This window comes from Sphaerodactylus townsendi, linkage group LG15 (genome assembly GCF_021028975.2).
Source record: "Sphaerodactylus townsendi isolate TG3544 linkage group LG15, MPM_Stown_v2.3, whole genome shotgun sequence".
Lineage (NCBI taxonomy): Eukaryota > Metazoa > Chordata > Lepidosauria > Squamata > Sphaerodactylidae > Sphaerodactylus > Sphaerodactylus townsendi.
The window spans coordinates 8168102-8190992 of NC_059439.1; the positions used below are offsets into that span (position 1 = coordinate 8168102).

At 46.3% G+C, this 22891-nt stretch overlaps 1 protein-coding gene across 3 annotated transcripts in view; it reads left to right on the plus strand.

Moving 5' to 3' along the window:
• Positions 1–22891, plus strand: part of RARA (retinoic acid receptor alpha) — a 264057-nt gene that overhangs the window by 166157 nt on the left and 75009 nt on the right. Inside the window, exon 1 of one of the 3 annotated variants that reach the window (XM_048517015.1) lies at positions 18445–20017. The exons of the other annotated variants lie outside the window; for them this stretch is intronic. Coding sequence (XP_048372972.1) covers positions 19849–20017 — 169 coding nt within the window. The 5' untranslated portion in view covers positions 18445–19848. Of the gene's footprint in view, positions 1–18444; positions 20018–22891 lie in introns of those variants that run through there. 3 annotated transcript variants of the gene reach the window in all.

The window sequence follows — 22891 nt, forward strand, 5'->3', positions numbered from 1 at the left end:
TTTTGGGTTGCAATTTGGGCACTCGGTCTCAAAAAGGTTCGCCATCACTGACTTATGGCATCCCCCAGACATTCATGAGTGGTTTGCCATTTCCTGCTTCCGGGTGGGCTGAGAAAGTTCTGAGAGAACTGTGAGTGGCCCAAGGTCACCCCAGCAGGCTTCAGGATAAAAGGTGTGTGTGTGTTTCCTAATAGCTCACATGGAATCCTTGACACGCACGCACAGCATAGATCTCAAATCCATGTGGGGGGGGGGGAGAGGGGCCATCGGGAGAAGAAATTGTCTCCGGGTGCCATTTCCCCCCCGATACGCCTCTGGCTTACATAAAAAGGTGATGTGAACACATGAAGCTGCCTTATACTGCATCAGAGCCTTGACCTGTCTCTGTCAGTATTGCCTACTCAGACTGGCGGAGGCTCTGGCAGGGTCTCAGGCTGAGTTCTTCCACTTGCTCCCTGACCCTTTTAACTGAAGATGCTGGAGGCTGAACCCAGAACCTTCGGCATGCCAAACAGATGCTCTACCACTTGACCACAGCACCTCCAGCAGCCACTGTGAGAATCTGTTGGGCTCTCGGGGGTGGCCCACCTATGGCGCTCCAGATGTTCATGGACTACAATTCCCATCAGTCCCTGCCAATTGGCCATGCTGGCGGTGGCTGGTGGGAATTGTAGTCCATGAACATCTGGAGCGCCATAGGTTGGCCACCCCTAGAAGTCAACTTGCCTCATATTCCATCTTGCACTTCCATTTGCACAAAACAGTGCAAAGTATATTTCAGCAACCAGCACCCCACTGTGGATAATAATGGCTTGTAATCAAATCATGTGCACTTCTATTTCGGACTGTAATAACTGCCTCAAAACTCCTCTTGATTTTTATACACAGCAACACAGATCGGAAACAGAAAAAAATCCCACAATGGATTTTACAGTAGCTCTTGCACGGTGCCTTCTGCAATGTGTCTTCTGCTATCACATGGTGGGATGCCTCCCCTGGTTCATACATGGTTTGATTTCTTTGCTATGCTTGTGCTGGCCAATAACTGGATGTCTGAACTGGCTCTACTGAAATGCATGGCATTGGAGCAGGTTTGGAAAATTCTGGATGTGGAATTTGATCGGCAGAGACCCATTTGGACCCTCACGCCGAATCTTGATGCTGGCAGGTGTCCCAGGATGGCCATACATCTTGGAACCAGCTTGATTGGATCATATACCAGGTGTGGGTGTGGGTGGCGATCCCTAGGTGGACTGATCCCCAGAAAGGACATTTTACATGTTTTATTTATTCCCTTTCTTCCCTCCAGCATGCAGACACCACATTGAAATATTTAGCTCTCTTGTTTCCAAACCGGCAATACAAGCTTAACTTGTCTGTTTACCAGGCATTATATGACAGAAATCTCTTTTTAGCGCCCCCCCTCTCTGATGTCTTCTCCCCCCCCCCACTATGACGCGCACCAAAAGCTTCTTTCCTTTCATGCTTTTCTTTTTTGCTGAAGTGACCTTGGTTGACTAAAAGCCCAGAGCGAACTGGAGCGAAGATTTTCTCTCTCTCTCCCGCTCTCCTCCCCCCTTCCCCCCATTTCACACATCCTGGGTCAGGATTTTGACTTTGCCCTAGTTTAAATCTTAAATGGAAAGCTTGCAATACTTTTATTGTTGGGCTGAATGTGTGTGGGGAGTGGGGGAAGATTCTGGGGGTGGATGTGGGGTTACTGTGAGCTATGGGGAATTGAATTTTTGTGCAGTGGGTGGAGGTAGAAGGGATGTTTCCTGCCCTTCCCTCCAGGTTTTCAAGCTTTATGTCTTTTTCTTTAAAAACAATACCTGCAGTTCCTCTCGATCAGGGGTGTCCAACTCTGGTGCGTCAGATGTCCATGGACTACAATTCCCATCAGCCCCTGCTGGCTTCCCCCACCCCACAACAAACACCCTGTGAGGTGGGTGGGGCTGAGAGAGCTCTGAAGAGCTGTGACTTGCCCAAGGTCACCCAGCTGGCGTGTGTTGGAGTGCACAGGCTAATCTAGTTCCCCAGATAAGCCTCCACAGCTCAAGCAGCAGAGCAGGGAATCAAACCCAGTTCCTCCAGATTAGAGCGCACCTTCTCTTAACCACTACGCCACTGCTGCTCTCATACATTCAATCCCAAAGCAGCAAATTAAAAGGGAAAGCAAAGCGGGGTCATTGAGGGAATGCCAGGTGGAACAAAGATGCCTTTCCCCCCTGGCAGAAGGCATTGATAGAGGGGAATAGAAAGACCTCGCTGGAAGGGAGTTTCATAATCTTGGTGCCACAACCAAGAAAGCTCCCTCTTAGGTAACCAGCTGCCTAATCTCAGAAGGGGGAGGGGGAGCAGTTGAATCAGGGCCTCAGAAGATGCTTGTAGCAATGTCGGGCATAGGGGGAGAAAATAGCGCCTGGGGCAAAATGGTGCCCGGGTGCCGTGGCCCCGGCCACTCACTGTTCTCTGCAGACTGAAAACAGCTTTCTGCCGGCTGAAAATGGGCCAGGCTGGTGGGGCGGGCGGATGAGGGGGACGGGGGCGGGGTGATTTTCCACCCCCACCGGTGCGTGCCCGGTGCAGCCCCTCCCCTCTATAGCTACGCCTCTGAGTGATGGGATAGGTTTATGCAGGAACAGGCAGACCACCATGCAGGGCTTCCTGGATTGGGCCTGGAAGCCAACCGGGAGTCCAAATGGAACAAGACTGGGGTGATAGGATCTATATGACTCACTCCAGTCAGCATCCTGGCTGCAATGTCATAAAAAGTTTGTAGATCCAGGGAACTGGAAAGGCAACATCTGAAATTGGGGCTGGCCTAGTCAGGTACCTGAGCAGGTGTGAACTCCAAGGCCTTTTCGGGTTCAGAAGGCAATGGAGGTAAGCAACATGGAGAGTCGGACACCCTGTAATCAGTGGATGGTATAAAGCAGGGATGTCCAACTATGGTGCCCCAGATATTCATGGACTATGATTGCCATCACCCCCTGCCAGCATGGCCAGTTGGCACCTGGGTTAGCTGGTGGTGTTATAAATGTGACATCTGCATCCAAGCACTGTTTGGGTACTGTGCTATCATTGCTAGTGGATTTTCCTGTGTGGGCATGACAACCCAGGAACTGAATGATTACAGTGAAAACACATTATCCATGGGGAAATACAGCCTAGGAGTCTGGCCTGGTCCAGTAGCTCAGTACACCTGCATTTCAGATCTGAGTTCCAGTAACGGACCTCAAAGGTCTTAGGGTTAAGAGCATGGGTACCCACAACCTGGCCTGTTGAACATGAATAGGATGAGTAATTCCATGGTTGGTGTCACAACCCAGTCACTGGACAATGAGGACTCTGACATAGAGCCTGAAGACATTGTGGAACCACAGCTGGCCCCTTTTGAGGAGATGCAGGCAGCAGAGCCAGCTCCAAGCCTTTGCTTGCAAGCCAAGGCGGAGCCTGATGCCGTGCAGCTGGGCGAGCCATCAGGGATCTCCAGAGAGCTGAATAAGGAGCCAGCTGTTCAAAGGAGGCAGAGATAGAGGCTACAGCTGCTAAGTCAAAGGAGAAGTGCTAGCATTGCTGCTAGGTGTGGCAGAAGATTGTGCAAGTTGGAGATCTGAGGAGGATTGAACTCTTGTGGGATCCCAGCCTTTCTATATTAGCCAGGACTTTCTATATAAAACCTGCCTTGGGCTTGGCTCTGCCTGGGTGCAATGAGTGTACTTCCTGGTAAGCTCCACATGTCTGGTCTCCCTCTAAACACCGGCTCCCTCTAACAGCGCTTCACTTCCACTTAGTTCAGTGCCTGAGTGCATGTTGAGGTGCTACCTGTTCACTTGAGGCTGGAAATGGCCTGGTGGGAACTACACTTCCCAGCAGACCTTGCAAGCCCCAAGATATCCTGGGAAGTGTAGTTCCCACCAGGCCATTTCCAGCCTCAAGTGAACAGGCCGCTTTTTCCAACCTGCACTTTCAGGCTGAACTAAGGTAAGCGTGGGGGGGGGGGGAGGGGCGGAAACTGCAGAGTGTTCACCGGGCGCAGTATGGCCCAGCTACTCCTCTGCTTGACTCCCGTCTGCCTGGCTAGCACCGGCCGGCAGCACTGTTAGAGCCTATAGACCAGGGTTGTCCAACTCTGGCGCTTCAGATGTTCATGGACTACAATTCCCATCAGCCCTTGAACATCTGAAGCACCAGAGTTGGCCACCCCTGCTATAGACCATAAAGCATCAAGTGTAGCTCCTGGATTCCTGGATGTGCCTGTTATGATGTAAATGTGGTTCACAGACAGTATAACCAACAGAACACTGAATTTCTCATCTCAAGCCTTAATGGCTACAAGCAGACTTCATAGCCAGTGAACTTTGGTGTGCGGTAGGCATTTTATAGCATGATCAATCGGCTTCCTTTCTTCTAGCCAACTATATTAATCCTTTGCATATACACCTGACGCAACAGGTGTGGGTTTGTTTTATCCAGTGTAAATGTGGCCTTGGGTTGGTATCATATAAGAATTAACACCAAGAGACGGCTTTGAGCGGGGCACACTGAAAACATGCAGCCCCCGCGGGGTCCAGCATTCCACTCATTTTCACCTTTTGTATCATTGGTTTTGTTATTTGTGGGGAGAGTATTTTGTTTTTTTACCCCTAGGGAGTAAACTGTAAAGACATTTCTTAATGTTTTAAGTGCCTCAAAGGAAATGTGAATAGAATATACAAAACATTTCTTTATCCCCTTTTGAGGAAATGATGTGATTCTAGCTAGGGTCTGTGCACTTGAAATAAATACATTTAGTTCAATGAGTAGTCTGTGACCTGTATAAATCAGGTTTGTAAATAACTACTGATCCGGTTGCCTGTGGTGAGTTATTATTATTTAATTGCTTCTGGGTAACAAAGTAGGAAGGCTTTAGTCAGTGGGAAGAGAGTTTTGTTTAAAAAAGAAAGAAATGTGCGCATCATACGTTGGATATATTTGTATGTGGACTAGTCACTTTTTAACAGGATAGGACTTAAGATATGTATGATAAGCATAATTTCTCCAGGCAGGGCACTGTTGCCTTAGCCTCTGAGCATCTGAAGTCCTCTGAGTCTTTTCTTAACTTCTAAGATGTCATTAGGCACTCTTTGTATGTTCTGTGAAGCCTGTCTCCCATCATAAAGGATGTAAACTTATGTATATTCAACCTTACATTCCCAAGATCCTGAATCCTCTGCTCACTGCAGAGCACTTACAGCTCTGAAGTAATTTTCCATTCTGCTTTTAGCCATGGGGGAGATAGAAATACAGTGTGTTTCTCCCTCCCCCCCCTTAGCTGTCCCCAGATTTTCATTGTGCCCAGTCTGATTCTTTGCCCAGTAGAAGCTGCATTTCCCTGCACTGAAGGCAAGCCCCAATGTATGTCTCTTCTTCCTCGGCATTTTTATTTTAACCCTTCCTCCAAGGAGCTCAGGGGGCAGATTTTAACCCCACAACAACCCTGTGAGGTAGGTCTGGCCGAGAGAAGAAAGACCGGCTCAGGTTCATTCAACCAGCTTCATGGCAGAATGAAGATCTGAATCGAGGGCTTTCAAATCCTAGTTCAGCACTCTCAACCACTGTGCTGCACTGAAGAGTCACCTAGTTTTGTACAATTGCTGGAGGCACTCAAGAACCATGCAATCCTTGCAGAAGCAGGAGAAATACTGAGGAAAAAAGGGGACCTCAGAGACCTACACAGGACCTACACGATTTCTGATTGGCTCCTGCTTCCTTGCAAGTAATGGAGAAGATACCCATATAAGATGTCTTCCCTTCCCTCCAGTAGAAAGACCCTTCAAGGTGAGTATCCAATGGACCCTTCTACGCAGAGGGGCAATACTTCTGTTTACATACCCTTTGTGTTTACAAGAGTAGATTTTTCCCATTTTCAAGGTGCGTCATGTGAAAATGTCCCAGAATTCTTTCCTCTACTGTCTAGGCTAGAGGTGTCGAACTCATTTGTTACAAGGGCCAAAATGTGACATAAATGTCACTTGGTTGGGCCAGGTGAGTGGGTGTGGGGGGAGTGGGTGCCTTGGCTGACTCCAGAAAGGCACTGGGGTGGGGGGGTGGGGGGGCCTGGACTGATGAGAATGCTACAGAGTGGGGTGGCTACCTTGACTGCACCAGGGAGGGGTGGCTGTTGTCTCAACTGGCTTGTGGGCCTGGAAAGCCCCCTCAAGGGGCTGGATCCAGCCCCTGGATATATGTTTGACACCACTGGGTCTCAGGGGCAGAATGGGGGGACACTGCACCCGGGGCACATGTGCACCCTGCGCCCTGCTGTGGCACTGTCCGCCGCCACCCTGGAATGCTCCCTCCATGCCCCTGCTGCAGCGTGCGCTCTGGGTGTCCCCCCTCCCCCCTCCCCGTTGGCGCCACGCCACTGCCTGGTCTAGGCCTTCTTATGGTAGCATTCACATAAACAATCTGTTTAAGAGAAGGAAAGCTGACATCCGCTTCCACTTCATTTTAACTTCTGTCTCAGCAAACGCGGCACAGGTGTTGAGTGGCTTTCACGAGTGGCATTAAAACAGTTTGTTGTTCTTGCAACTGTAGTATGAATGTTAATCTCAGCATGGCCTGGCATCCTTTAGGCATTGTATCTTCTGTCTTGTGGGCATTTTTGCACACAGTTTGTGCTAAACTCAAAAAAGCTTTTATGGTCAAGTGTGAAAAAATGCTCTTGAAGTGCATTTAAAGGTTTGTTAGGCTGAAGTGTGAAAAATTGCCCTGTGAGAAAAATTTTCCTGCTAGCAAAGTGGTGTTGTTTACGTAACGCTTTTTCGTATTGACAGATTTTTAAAAGATGGAAGATTAATGTCCACGAACCATCCTTTCTGTCTTGCTGTTTAGGAGAGGTTTGAAATTTCTGTTCTATATCGCTTAATGGCTTCCACCAGATCATAGAATCATAGAGTTGGAAGAGACCCCAAGGACCATCAAGTCCAACCCCGTGCAATACAGGAACACACAATTAAAGCACTCCTGGCAGATGACCATCCAGCCTCTATTTAAAATCCTCCAAAGGAGGAGCCTCCACCACACTACGAGGTAGTGCATTCCACTGTCGAACAGCCCTTACTGTCAGGAAGTTTTTCCTGATGTTTAGGTGGAATCTCTTTTTCTTCACCTTGAACCCATTACTCCTTGTCCTAGTCTCTGAAGTAGCAGAAAACAAGCTTGCTCCATCACCAACATGACATCCCTTCAAAAATCTAAACATAGCTATCAGGTTACCTCTTAACCTTCTCTTCTGCAGTGGAAACATTCCCAGCTCCATAAGTTGGAAGAGGTCTCTTTGGCTCTGACCCCTTCGGCTCGCAACCTGAGTGTCCACCTGGATTCTTCTCTTTCAGTGGAGACCTAGGTGGCACATGTAACCCGGGTTGCTTTCTTCCATCTCCACCAGGCCTGGCGGCTGGCCCCCTTTCTCTCCCAGGCTGACCTGGCCACTGTGATCCATGCGACGGTCACCTCCAGATTAGACTACTGTAACTCGCTCTACACGGGCCTTCCCTTGTGGCTGATCCGGAAATTGAAGCTGGTCCAGAATGTGGCAGCCGCCTTCTTACGGGCGGTTCAGCCAGGGATCATATCACCCCTGTGCTTTGCCACCTGCACTGGCTCCCAGTGGAATTCTGGATCGTCTTCAAGGTGTTGGTATTGACCTTTAAGGCCCTTCACGGCATGGGGCCCTCATACCTTTGAGACCGCCTTACCCTATATGTCCCGCCTTGATCCCTCCGTTCAGTGGAGGTGAACTTGTTGGTGGTCCCCCGCCCCTCTATGTTGCTGCTAGCCTCCACCAGGGTCAGGGCTTTTATGGCCCTGACTCCTCCCCGGTGGAACGCTCTTTCTCCAGCTATTAGGCCCTGTGGGACCTTGGGGAGTTCTGCAGGGCCTGCAAAACTGAGCTGTACCACTGGGCTTTTAGGGAGGCTGGCCGCTGAGCTGCTGCCCCTTCCTGATGCCCATGTACCATCTGTCTCTCTTCAGCAGTCTGCTGGTCTCCTCCCAGGGTTAGGACTGGATGCCATCTCTCCTCATAGGGCATGGATTCCAGACCTTTTACCATTTTGGTTGCCCTCCTCTGGACCCGTTCCAGCTTGTCAACATCCTTCTTGAAGGATATTGAAGAGCTCTTTGAGCAGTGGGTGGAAATCAATCATTTGGGAGAGAATGCTTTCCCAAAGGACAACTGTGCCAGCGCATCATGATGTTGGGCTGCCGTGCGGTGCGACAGAGCTGTGAGATTTGACTGAACCAAGTAGAAGAATGAGGTGGCAGACATGATTATACTGTTTCATAGGGTTGTCAGCCTCCAGGGGGTGAATCAACCATACTATGGGGTTGGGGGAGGTGCCCACAAGTCTGTCAAATATCTACATGCGCCTTACATGCAAAGATGTAGGGGGGATGGCGCTCAGGGCAAAATGGTGCTTGGACCTCTCCCCCTGCCCCACCACTTACCATAGTTTAGCTGGCTGCTGGGCCGTCGCCCAATCCCACAGTCCGGCCCCGCCAGGCTGCTCCAGGTCGTGTGGCCTGGCTGGTGGGACGGGACCAGGCAGGGGCGCCAAACAGCTACCTCCGCCAGGCCTGGCCTAGCGAGATGGGGGAAGGATGTGGGGGTGATTTTCTGCCCCCCCCATGACCCCAATGGCACACGTTCGGGGTGTGGCACCCCCCGCATCCCACGGCAGCTACGCGACTGCTTACATGCACATGCACTTTAATGATTCCTGGTACACCAGTACCTGTATCTTTACATAAATTCATCAAAGGTTTTATGCGTGAGTCTAAAGTATTCAACTTTTATCTCTAAAAAAAATTGCCCAAAGATGGGTTCACAAAACAACCTGAAAACACAATTAATTAGTCCCAATATCAGGCTCACAGTCATGCCAAATGGCTACACATAACATGAGCATACAACACAGGCCACCATTCACCCGTAATGAAATGGGCCAGTGGAAGTTGTCCACAAAATCATTCCATTACTGGTGAATGGTGGCCCATGTTATATGCTCGTGCTATGTTATAGCAATTTGCCGTGACTCTTTATTGTGAGCACGATATTGGGACTAACTCATTGTGTTTTCAGGATTTTTTGTGAGCAAATTTGGGCAATTTTTGAGGGATAAAAGTTGAATATTTTTGACTCACACATAAAAGCTTTGGTGAATGTATGTAATGATACAGGTACTGGTGTACTGGGAGCCATTAAGGTGCATGTGCATGTAAGGCCCATGTAGATATTTAACTAACCTCCAAATCCCACCTTCCTCAGGCTCCATTCTCAAAATCTGCAAGTATTTCTCTACCAGGAGGTGGCAACTCTACTATTTCAGGATGAAAACTCTGTGAAGCTGTGCTCGTTTCTGGACATGACTATAGATCAGTTCCATGGGGCGATTCTTGGGTCTGGTGTTATGGGTGAAAAATCTGTCCATACTGTATGTAATTTTATCATGCAACCCCTGAATATTTTTTTTGTAAACTAAAAAGCTACATTTATTTGTGTAGATTATTTATACCTTTTAAAGTGTGGAAAGACCCTGAATATGCATTCCTGCTTTGCAAATTTAACACATGGGTGGACTTGTGAAAACAAGCACACAAAAAATAGAAGTAGGCTGGGCAAGGAGAGTCTCGGCAAGAAATGAAGTAAACAAAACACAAGACTGAAATCTGCTGGTATAGATGGGAAGCTCCAGTCTGACAGCAGCTTAGGTTTGGCCCCATCTCTTTGCTGTTTTCCCTCCATCCCACCCCATAGCCACTTCTGTGGAGTAGGATAGTCAAGGGGGGGGGGGGGCTTGTGTTACCTTTGTCTTTCCTTAAGCCCAGCTGTTAGAGAAGGAGGAGATCCAGTGCCATCAGATAAAAATCCCAGTTGCTCAACCTGGGCTGTACTGTGCCCATGGACATAATGACAAAAATAGCAGTTAATTTTTTATCATACTCCCCCCTCTCCATTTCTCCCACTCCCCGCTATGTTTTTCACCCATCCTGCCTAGAAATAATTTCCTTCCATTTGTTCTCTATCATAAGCTTCATTCTTGTTTCTGTAAGTTCTGTTACTACTTCTTGTCCTATTTTTCCACATCTCTCTTCTGCCTAATTTTTTCTTTTTCCTCTGTTTATTTTTTAAATTACATTCTTTGTCCTTTTAATTCTTCCATACTGATCTATCAATCCTTTCTTTCTTTCTTTCTTTCTTTCTTTCTTTCTTTCTTTCTTTCTTTCTTTCTTTCTTTCTTTCTTTCTTTCTTTCTTTCTTTCTTTCTTTCTTTCTTTCTTTCTTTCTTTCTTTCTTTCTTTCTTTCTTTCTTCTCTTCTTTCTTTCTGTTCTTCTTTCTTCTCTTCTCTTCTTCTTCTTCTTTCTCTTTCTTCTTCTCTTCTCTTCTTTCTTTCTTCTTCTTCTTCTTCTTTTCCTTTCTTCTTTCTTTTCTTCTCTTTCTTCTTTCTTCTTTCTTTCTTTCTTCCTCTCTCTTTCTTTCTTTCTTTCTTTCTTTCTTTCTTTCTTTCTTTCTTTCTTTCTTTCTTTCTTTCTTTCTTCTTCTTTCTTTTCTTCTTTCTTTCTGTTCTTCTTTCTCTTCTTCTTCTTCTTCTTCTTCTTCTTTCTCTCTCCTCTTTCTTTCTTTCTTTCTTTCTTTCTTTCTTTTTCTTCCTCTCTTCCTTCTTCTTTCTCTCTCTCTTCTTTCTCTCTCTCTTCTTTCTCTCTCCTCTTTCTTTCTTTCTTTCTTTCTTTCTTTCTTTCTTTCTTTCTTTCTTTCTTTCTTTCTTTCTTTCTTTCTTTCTTTCTTTGCTCTCGCTCTCACTCTCCCTGTTTTCATCACAGTCTTTTGCTAAATGAGTCCAAACAGGGCATTTGTCATGTTCCCTACAGGAAGTACAGACCCTTTTGTTTAAAAAGCTGCTGGCTAAGCAGAGCCTCTGACTTTCTATTATTATTTAAACAGGTCCCACTGAGCTCTTTCTCTTGAGCAGGCGCACACATGCACATATAAACTATGAGCTTTTGAGGGGCGGGAGGCATATTTGAAATAAATGCCATTCAACCCAACTTTAGTATTTTTAAATCCTTGCTGGGAAGCAGGATCCTCTCCTTTTTGAAGGATTGGCAAGAGAAACTGGGAAATCCTGGGCTGCAGTCCTCCACACACAGATGGGTGTGTGTTCTTTTTATCCTTTTAAATTAGCATTACCACAGCACCCAGGAACTGGCGGGCTTCATTCATACACATTTCAGCAAGCAGCTTCTGTCAAGATTATTTAAGGCTAAGCACCTTAACATAAAAGCTGGTCCTGCTGGATTGTCAACACTGGTATAGTGACCAACCAAGAAGACTTGGAGCCCCATCCAAAGGCGGAGGGGGTAGAATCCGCCTATGGGAGCAGCAGGGCACCTGCACTGGTAGATTCACGCTCTCCGGGGCACTTACCTTGGTGAATGGGCAAAACCACTGCCGTGCGGCTGGCACCCTTCCACAGTGGTAGGATGTTGTGTCAGCGTCCCTGCACCGCTGCTGCCAACATAGTGGAGAGGGGCAGAGGCGTCAACTCCCTCCTGGCCTTGGCTGGTGTTGTGCCAGCAGGCAGCAATCCGACTTAAGCCAGTCTTTTGGCTGCTGTAAATTGTGGCCCATTGAGGCCTCTCGGTGATGGGGAGGCTGTCGCTTGTTGCCACTCCTCTTTGGGATTGGTCCCCGGCCTGCCGCCTCCACTGTGGATTTGGCTGCCCCGAGGTCAAGGCCTTCCCCTGAAGGTACACTAGTTCTCAAAACCAGCAGATTCCATGTGGGCCGAAAACAGCTGTGTGAAAACAGTGTGAAAATGGTGCAAACCCTTTTACACCATTTTAAACCATTTACACTATTTTCATGCCTTTTTCACACCACTGTGTTTGACCCATGCGGAATCTGCCTTCCTCTAGATATGGAGGTTCCATTTAGCTTTACTTCTGAATTCCCACTCCCGAAAAAGATTGCAGTCAGTGAATTCTTAGAAGAGAATATTTGTTTTTAAAGAGGGCTTGGCCTTTTTTCCTGTAAGGGACAGAGTTGTCCTGGGTGGGGCTGGAGAAGGCCCCCTTCTCCTCCTGTTGACATAAATTGTAAAGGAGTAGAGGGTGGTTGGAACTGGCTATGCTGTTTCAAAGAGCCACCCCCAAACAAAAGACTTGTCATACATTTTATTAGGCCCAAGAATGCAAAAACAGCATTCATGCTTTTGAATAACAAAAGAACGGTGCTTGCTTCTGTAAAAACAACTCCACACTCATGAATGTGGTATATGTATAGAACTACCAATTAGTCCGTGGCTCAACAGAATTTCTGGTGGAAATGAACAAATGGATATATTTAATTGTTGCCATTAAGGGTTTAAAGTAACGACTTTTTTACAGCTGACAAAAACCTTTTTTTAATATACTGGTATAATAGATTTCCAAATTGCATTGTAGAACCTCATGTGATTATCATTAATTTGATTAATGGGATCAGTTTTATTAGTCTGTCTTTTCTTCATACAGGGTTTTAGTAGAAGTTGCGAGATTAGTGTGTTGAATTTGTGTTTCAGATTTCTTTGTTCACAAGCAACCGTTTAAAAACAAGATAAGTGTTTTGTTTTGAAGGATCTTGTATTTCTATTGTTCTTTCAGTTAACTCCTAAATAGAAAAAGACATTAAAGCACTTATAAATGAGCTTATTTAACAGGAAAAGACTGTCCCCCTGTGAACACCAGTTGATTCTCCGATCTAAAATAAATGATTTCTTTTGCATCCAGAGTCCCCTGGAACCACCTGGACTCTTTTGAAGGAAAAGCTGTGTTCTTGTATTAAGGTATGCGTGAGTAGGCTGTTAAAATCCAAGAGCAAAATTTGAGAGCTGGAAAAAAGAGAAGGTTTTTAGGGTGTTGTGGGTTTTCCGGGTTGTATGGCCGGGTTCCAGTAGCATTTTCTTCTGACGTTTTGCCTGCATCTGTGGCTGCCACAGCTGCAGGCAAAATGTCAGGAGAAAATGCTACTGGAACATAGCCATACAACCCGGAAAACCCACAATGTCCAGCTGTGAAAGCCTTCCACAGTACTGAGAAGAGTTTTGCTTGATTTCATGGGGGCAGAGAGAATGCAGATTGAAGAGGGCGGTTGATCTCTGACCTTACCACCTTTTTAAAGATTTGAAGAGAGGATGGAAATAATGCCAGGACTTTCAAAGACTTGAATTGTTCTCTGTTTATTTACCTGTTACTGTTTTACCAGAATGGCATTGTCCTGTCCCTGAGGGAGATTGAGAGAAGATAGCCCTCAAAGAGCCCCCTCTCTGTCTGTTTCTAAACAGCCCTCGCCATTAACAAGCCTTGTCCCCATTGTCAGGTTGTATATCTCACACCCGGCACTTCTCTCTTGAAAGGAGATTGGGGCTGGTGGAGAATGCACTTCTTTATGATCCCCTCCCTCCCTTATGCCAGAGATCTCAGACCTTGAGGGGTTGAAAGATAGTGCATGTCTGTGCGTTATAAAAGCATTTCCACTCTGTATCAAGCACTGCTTGACAAAAGACCCGAAGGAGGTCTCTTATCAGATGCTGAGCAGAGAGTTTTATTTTCTGGGTCCCCTTCTCCACTTTAGATGTCCTTTGAAAGAGATCGGGAAGTGTTATTTCTGTCCTTTCTCTTTTGCCTCTTGGTGTGAATTTCTGATTTTAGACAGGACAGGACAGGCGAGTGCCTCACCCACACTCTTTAATTTCTAGAGAAGTTACGGGATGAGGAATCAGGTTTGCCTGCACTTGGCAAGGATTGTCATTTTGTGTTGTTGATGGTAAGAGAAAAACACTTTGCACATGCTCAGGGGCATTTCTGTCTGTTCCCGTTTTGTGGGTTGTGCCCTGACTTTTAAAACCATTAGAGGAGGGTTTTTTTTTTGTTTAAACCACAATATAGTCCGATAGAGTGTTACATATATAGGTTCTAATATTATCTAACGAATAAGTGATATAAATCACCTGGAATGTATCCAGGGTAAGAGTCCTTCTACTTAAGCAAAGTTATGTGAACCTCCATTAAAATTTGGAAAGAGAAGTCTTACGTATAACCAAGATTTTCTTTACGAAGCTCCCAAATAGGGGAGATATTTTAAATCTATTGTACCAGATATATTTGTTTTGATATTTCATTATGTTTAATTTGTATTTTTGATTATTATTACAATTCAGTAAACAATAAAAAAAATTAAATTCTCAATATCTCAATCATCGTTTCAGCTACGAGCGACTCCTGGGTTTGCTTCATCACAGAGGTTTAGCTGCAATGGGGACATCCGGGGAGGAGGCCTTTTGCGGGAAGGGCAGGACTTGTTGGGGGTGGGAGGGGGCATGGGGACAGTTCATTCCCCGGGGCAGTTCTCCCTCCCTTTCTCACTGCTTCATCAGAACCATGCTGGACCACTCAATTCCTTGCCTTCACCCCTTCCCCTTTAGGCACAGAAAGAAAAAGACCGATACAGGCCTATGTGCTTGTGTGTAATTTATGCAAGGGAGTCTCTTGGTGAGGTTGCTGCTCAGTAGTAAAGCACCTGCATTGAATGCAGAGGGCCCTGGGTTCAAATCCTAGCATGTCTCTGTCGAAGGATTTTGGATAATAAGTGATGTGAAATCTTGAAGAACGCTTACCAGTCAAAGTAGACAGGTTGACCTTGATTGACCGATTATATGCTCCATATAAGGTGGGTTTGTTTGTTCACATATACATGTATAAGAACTCCGATTCTGGCTGTTGTGGTTTTTCTGGCTGCCTGGCCCTGTGTGGTAGTTTTAGCTCTTTACATTTCACCCGCATCTCTGGCCGGCATCTTCATAGGCATGTCACAGCAAGGTGTGTTTCTCTCCGTGGCACAATGTGCCTCCACTGCACACTGTGCCATGCAGAGAAACACATCTCGTTGTGACATGCCTCTGAAGATGCCGGCCAGAGATGTGGACAAGACGTTAGGAGCAAAAACTATCAGATCACGGCCACAACAGCCAGTTCATTCTGGTCCTCAAAGCCTTTGACAATATTACTCAGATTCTCTTGCTAGAAAGCCAGAATTCTGCAGATGTGTCGTATTTGTACCAGTGTGTATTTTGCACACTAGGTTATGGGGTTATGGAAGAATGACTGAATTTTCAAATCTTAGGACTTAAATCAAAGGTGTCCAACTCTGACGCCCCAGATGTTTATGGACTACGATTCCCATCAGCCCCTGCCAGCATGGCCAATTGGCCATGCTGGCAGGGGCTGATGGGAATTGTAGTCCATGAACATCTGGGGCGTCAGAGTTGGACACCCCTAAGATGGATACTTCCATGCGTGCTTCATTGGTATATGTTACAATTCTTGCTTGAGACTTGATGGTGTTTCCTATTAGAAACTAATTGCCCCCGGGTCAAATCAGGTAATAAACTTGCTAAAGTTTCCAGAGAGGGCCCATGTTTTTAGGGGGAAGGGAGAGATCGCTGCTCTCTGTCGCATGAGGTGTGGCCCACTACCTTCAGTCATCTGGATTGTTTGCTTTCTTTGGTATTGTTGAACCCTACACCCTTCTTTCACACTGTGCCCTGAGTTATGCGGATGAAATGCGTCAACTATATCTTGCAAAAAGTAAATGCAGGAAGGCTTGCATTTGATGACCTTTGGGGCAGTTGTCAACCAGGGATTCTGTGAAATCACCCTTGAAGTCTGAAGGACTAAAATTATGGTAGGTTAAGGTTTCAAAGTTACCAGAGGGGAATTGGGGAGGGGGAGGGTTCCCAGGTTGAGAAATTCCTGGAGATTTGGGGATGGAGCCTGGGGAGACAGGGGCCTCAGTGGGGTACATGGCCACAGAGCCCACCCACCCCCAAAGCATCCATTTTTGCCAGGGGAACTGATTTTTATATCCTGGACATGAGCTGTAATTCCAGGGGATCCCTGGGTCCCTCCACAAAGTAAAGAGCCCTTCAATTTCAGAAGCCAAACCGCCTGAGTTTCTAGCATTCAATTCTAGGCAAGAATATATATGAAAACACGTTATGTCATTGGAATGCAATGTAATTGTTTTTGCAGGAGTGATCTTGTGGGGAGGGGGAGATCCCTGCCTGGTGCTGCTTGTGGATTTTTTTGCTGCAAAATTCCTGGTGGATTATATACAGCTGTACCAAAAAAAAAAAAAAGTTGAAAGTAGTCTAAATTGGGCAAATTGAACACATTATATATTTATTTACCTTACATTATTGTATTGCACTTTAGTTATCCATAAGAGAGGGGCTAGGGGCATTCAGGCCCCCTGAGATCAGAGACTGTTTGAATGCTGACTTTTGGGACCAGTATCCAATTCTGCCTTTGTATGAAAGTGCTGGGAACATGCGGGCCCTGCCTATTAAAAATCCGCTATAACATTTGTTGCGCGTGTTCCTCCATTAGGATGTTGCTCTGTTGAGGCAGAAAACTGTTCTGGAATCTGCCCTGAGTGTGTTCGTAGCAAATCTGTCTCAGCAGCTTCCTCCAGAGCTGTGAGGACTAGAAACTTTTCTTTTCAATGAGAACTAGGATTCTGCAGGCGGTACTTGGTTCTGTGTGTTTTGTACTTTGCCTTCTAGCAAGCAGATCTTTGGATTTCCCCTTTGTCAGTTTCTCTTCCTTGATTTTCCTTTTTGAACTCTAATAGCAGAATAACTAAGAAGTCCCCAGTTTTCATCTTTGGACAACTGTGAATCCACTAGTTGGCCTGAGGCAAACATTGTCTCTTCTCTTGGGCTGATAGTAGTGATTTGTTTCAAAGGACAGTTTTAGGATCACAGACATTTATGTCTTACATTAAGTGGTTTGAATGCACCCAAATCATGCTATAAACACTGCATCATTGGTAATTTGGTAATTTAATGTATACACTGCCCTCCCCCAAAAGGCTGAAGGTGGTGTACAACATAATATAGCATCAGTAAACATAACAGTAATAATCATAATATCAAGTAGCAACAGCAATAAACAATATTTCAAATATCAAAAACATCAGCAATCATGATACAACAAAATACAGCGTCGATAAATGTAGCAACAGCAATCAAATATCAAGCAGCAACAACAATAACACAGCGTTATAAAACAGCATTATGAGCAACAATAAACATAACGTAGCATTATAAACAACAAACATCAGTAGTAATATATAAGAAATAAAACAACACAGCAATGAGTAAACAATAAACATACAATTCCTATATGTAATACAGGAGAGAGCTGAGTAACACTCTTATCTTTTCAAACATAAACCTAATGAGGAATTACATGTGGCTCGATAGTTTGCATTTTGCGTTTCGAATGTTAGTTGGCCGGGTATTTTTTATTTACTTCGTTTATACCCTGCCTTTCTCCTCAGTGGAGATCCAAAGAAGCTTATGTTGTTCTCCTCTCCTTAATTTTATCTTCACAACATCTTTGTGAGGTAGGTTAGGCTGAGAGAATGTGACTGGTCGAGATCATCCAGCGAGGCACAAGTGGGCCTTCAAACCCACGTCTCCCATATACGTCCGATACTCTTGACCTATGCGCACATCTTTTGCAAGCCCCAAGTGCCCCACAGATTTTAATATTAGAAATATTTCATACATCTGATCTGCCCTCTCCCACATTTTCTAGTTCCTCCTACCCATGATCGAGACCAGTGTGGTATAGCAGTAAAGTATTGGACTCAGACCTGGGAAAACCACATTCAGATCCCCACCAGGTACAAATTCCCATGTCAAGGAAGCCCCATTGTCAGAATCCTGACCCTGGGTAGAATTTGGATGGGAGACCTCCAAGGAAACAGGCCGTGGCAAACTACCTCCGAAAGTCTCTTGCCTTGAAAACCCTACAGAGTTGCCATAAGTCAGCTATGAGTTGACGGAAAAAAATAATTCAAAAAAAAAAAAAAGCTAGCAGGTGCAGTGTTTCAGCCAGCGTTACAACCTGTGCCCTTTGGAGTGAGTGTGTGTGCATGTGCCCCCCCCCCCCCGTTTTCTTTTATTGTGTTTTCTTTTATTGCTTCCCTGCTTTTGATCGCCGCTTTCTTTCCAGCCCGCCTGTGCTCGGAGGGGCATCTCTCTCTCCTTCCTTGCCGGCCTGGCTTCTGGGGGCGGGGGTGGGGGGCATCCCCTGGGCATCCCTGCCTGGCTTGGCCGATGGGTCCATGGTGGCGGCAGCCGGTGGCAGCCCTTGGCAGGCGAGGGGGGGAGGAGGAGGAAGAGGAGGGGAGCGCCCCTGTGATGTCACTGGCAAGGAGAAGGCCTGTGAGTGGGTCATTTGGAGGTGAAGCTTTTTTGCGAGGAGGGTTCAGGCGGAGTTCAGCTGCATAACATTACGCAAATGAGGGGCGGCCGGAGGAGCAGGGGAAGCCTCCCTTTCGCAGAGGGGTGATGCAGGCAAGAGGGGACACCCTGGCCGGGTCCTTGCAGCAGAGAAAGGGACCAGTGCGTAGGTGGGCACCCCTCCAGCACGCTCCCCTTGCCCGGTGGAGGAAGCTTGGGATGATGGCGCAGCGGCTGCCGCTTTGTAGTGGGAGGCAGCTGTGAGAGAGGTGTTCTCTCCCCCTCCCTTTCCCCAGTCCTCCTCCTGCTCCTCCTCCTCCCCTTCCTTCCTTCCTTCCTTCCTTCCATTCATTCATTCATTAATTTCTCTCCCTCTCTCCCCGCCCTCCCGGGCCTCCTATGCGCTTCCGCAGTTGCTGCTGCGCAAGACCCAAACCGCGGCAGGTAAGGAAAGAGTTAAGTCCGTGGAGAGCTGACTTTTCGTGTCAGGAAAGATTTTTGTGCTGCCTTTAATCTATCAGCCCTGTAATCACACACACACACACACACCCCCATGTGCACACCCCGGCGCACACATCCACAAGCGCACTCTCTTCCCATGGAGCGGAGCACCGAGGCAGCTGGAGAGAGATCCTTCTGCATCCAAGGAGACTCAGAGGTTCCAGGCCCTTGGCTTCTTCCCCAGCTCTGAGAATCTGACATATGTATGTTTCATTCCTCTTCTCCCTCTTTTTCCTCTCTCTGCGGTCAGAGGCATGGCTTTTGTTCTGCTTTTTAACAAATGTACATATAAGAACTCATGAACATTGTTCCTCTGCGTTTCCAGCCATTTGCCAAACAGGAAAAGCATTTGAATTCAAGCAGGAAGCCTTACTTTCCCCCCCCCCTCCCCCTGTGAAACTTTGATTTTTTTTTCCTGGGGGGAATTGCTGCGAAAGAATATTTCTGTTTCTCTCTCCTTGCCTGGGAGGAAGAAGGAGAGTTCTGGAATTGAACAGAAGACGGAAATGTGATCAAAATGTTGTCCATCGTTAGGGAACCCTCTAATAATTCTGCTCGTGGGAAGATTGAGCGGCTTGCATTTTATTTTTCTAAGTAATTTCTTTTTTTTCTTTCTTTTTTTGGATTTATAAATATATTTTGAAATGGGAGAAGCGTCTCAGCCCAGGATTGGCCAGCATGTTTCCCCAGAGATCTGCCTGGAATAGAAGACCGAAGAAATCGAAGACTTTAATATTGTCTTTTGGGTTTGTTTTTTTCAAAACTTTACACAAAAACATTGGTGGCCGACTCGGCCTGCTTGGCAGATTCCCCAGCGGCTTCTGGATTCCCTAAATACCTCCCCACTAGGGATTGAGAAAAACCAGAAAACAGAAAACAACTAGCCGAACCTTCCTTGGTCCCTCTGGATTCACAGCTACTGTAGGATTTTGCTCTTCAATCCTCCTTCAACCTCCCCACACACTCCCCCCCCCCCCATCTTTTTCCCTCTTGTTCTGCCTGGAGAAGATGTACGAAAGTGTGGATGTAGCTGGTTTAAACGGCAGCCCGAACCCCTTCTTCATGATGGATTTTTACAACCAGAACCGTGCATGCTTGATTCAGGACAAAGGACCCGGGAACCCCAACCCGTATGGGACCCCTCTCCGTAACCAGCACTGGAACAATTCCAACCACTGTACGTATAATGAGATTCCACTTGGGCCCGACCCAGGTGGGGGTGAGACCCTCTTCCCCTATCGCCAGCTTTTGATGTGACCTTATTAAGAAAGATCAGCCGCTGTACTGTGGCGGGGTGGCAGTGTTGTTAGTGTGGGGTCTCCCACTTAGACAGCCCTCTTTGCTTGATGTTCTTCTGTTGCAGTGATTGGTTTTAAATAAATAAATGAAATGTAGGAGTTGGGGGTGTAAAGATCAAGGGCTGGGACTGCTTTGCTTCTCGCACCAGGGTGGACGTTTTGTGTGTGGTTGTTCAGATGTTGAGACCCCCTTTGGAGGGAACTCTGTCTTTTCAAGGCAGGGAGGATTTTCCCCGCCATTCGGTTTTCTGAATGCTTTCAGGTTCTTGGTGAGAATTTTCACCATTGGCTTTCCTGTTAATGGGAAGAAGTTGGTGAAGCTGTTATAATTCTGCAGTGGGGAGATTTTGCATGTGATTTTTCTGTTCGAAAGTAGGAGAGGTATTGAGGTTTTTTTTTTTAATGTAGTCCAGACTGTTCAAACCACAACATGAAAAATCCTCTTAAGTTTGGAGGCTCCTCTGCAAATCACCATTCCAGAATATTTTGTGTCTTGTTGCAAACATGATGTCTAACTTAGCTTTGTTTCATATCAGTGTTTGCTTTCTGCATACCCCCCCCCCCTTCCCTGATGAGGTTTGCTGTTCCTTGGCCTATTTCTTTTTCTCTTGGATGTTAAAACACAGTTTCTGACTGATGGTTGGGAAGGGGGTTACCTGTGTTGTTTTTATTTTGTAAATTTGATCTAGTTCGGGGAGCATACCCAGGAAAATCCAGCTCTACAGAACAACACTCCCCCCCCCCGCCCCCCCAACACCCTAGCCTGGTGAGCAGTTCCCAGCTCTTGATAAGGTCTTTGATGAAATCCAATTAACTAAATAGTACACCAAGCCTTTAATCTTTCTATATATACATATGTGAACAGCCTGTTTGTGTGAGTGTGGAGGTTACAGGGGGTGATTGCAAGGTAATGGACTGGGTTTGGGGTACAGATTCTCCAGGCTTTTTTCTGTTATTCTTTTACAAAACACTAGATTAAAAAAAACAACTATTGTTCCCACTTTTTCCTGGACGCAGCTATTGAAGCCTCAGATATTTCTGTCCAAAAATCCTCTCTTCCCTCCCCTCCCCACCACACCCCCTTCCCCCAATCGTTTTTTCTCTCTGACCGAGTAAATCTCATTGTTTGCCTTAACCCCCTCCTTGATGGCTCTCCCAGACCCTTCCTAGAGCGTGTGGGTTGTTAATCAGTCTGCGATTTGGACTGAGTTACGTACCCTTCTACCTCTGTTCCAATTTTTCCTCAAACTCCCCCCCACCCCCGCCCCGCTTTTCCCAGACGAGGGGGTAGGTAGGAGAAGACTGTTGGTTTCGAAACAGTAGTTTCTTCTGCAAAGAACAGGGGGGTTGAGGGAGAGCGAAAGAGAAAAAGGAAAAGCACCCCCACCCTCGGCTGGGGAGTAGTGCTGATGGATGACATGCGTCCATAGATCGGCCCCACCAGTGTGGTAACCCCACCAAAACGTCAGAGAGAAAGAGAGAGAGAGCACAGTAGAACTTTGAAAACTTTCTTCTAGAAAGCTGTCTGCCATGAGTGGATGGGAAATTGTGTCTCCAAAATGCAACTTGGGACATGTTGCAAGCAACTGCTTTGGATTAGCCAGGTTTTTTAAAAAAATTAAACAAGAAGATACTTTTATCTCCTCTTCTAATATCCTTTTCTATAGAGGTTAAAGCAAAGAGGGGCACAAGAACCAGCACACTTTTTTAACATCCTTAACCTTTTCTCTAAACCTTTTAATGTTAACAGAATAGGGTCCATTTCACCCTTTCTTTGGGAGCTGGGGCCTCCGGAATGCCAGCAAATGAGAACCTTGGAGAATCTTGACTTATACCCCTCCTTGAAAGGGGGAACATGACCAGACATTGGGAGAGGACAATATATAACTATGAGGGCAGAATTCTTTCTAGCCTGTTCTTCTCCCAAAGGTGCTGTTTTGCTGCGTACAGGAAGAGAGACCACCCCCCAATTTTGGACAAATGCTCAAAATGTGCAGCCCCCCCCCCGCTTCACTCCCCCAGCCAGAAGGGGTTTGATCCTGTAGATGCCTTGACCATTTTATTCCTCCAGTTTTTATTTAAACCAACTTTCACTAATCCATACAGGTTATGGTAAAAAGCAGACCAATATTCTTATCCGCCTATTACAGATGTAGGCACTGAAAGGAAGGGGTTGGGGTAGTGGCCTTCCCAAAGGGTTCATGGCTGAAGTGAGCTCCAAAGTTGGATTCTTCCAGCTGTGGCACTCCTGGTACATCACTACAGAAGTAAGACATGCCCACCTGAATTACCCCTGCTGGGAAATTGCTTTTCTGTTTGTCTGGCTTGAGATAAAACCAGCAGAATCTAGCTAGGAATGCTTGTTAGGCCCTGCTCAGCAGGGAAAGAAGAGGACTGTTTAGGGCTGTCCTGATTAGATTATGATTTTCTGAAACAGGGCGCTCTTCTCCCCTTCCCTTGCAAGATTCAGGGATGTTTTTATTATCCCCCAGCAGTTCGGTTAAAAAGTAGCCAGCGTAACTCAAGTAGCTCATCTGCCTTTTAAAATACTGACTTAGTTGAAACATCTGCTTATTTAGGTACCTGTTTCATTTACAGTCTGACTTTCTTGCTGAGGCTCAAGGCAGATTACAAAATAATAAATGCAATAAGGTGCAATAAAGTACAAAATGATAAATGCAATAAATGTTTGCAGATGTTAAAGCTATCGTCCAGTTTTCTTTATTAAAAGTACCCTGGCTAGAGTGATAAAC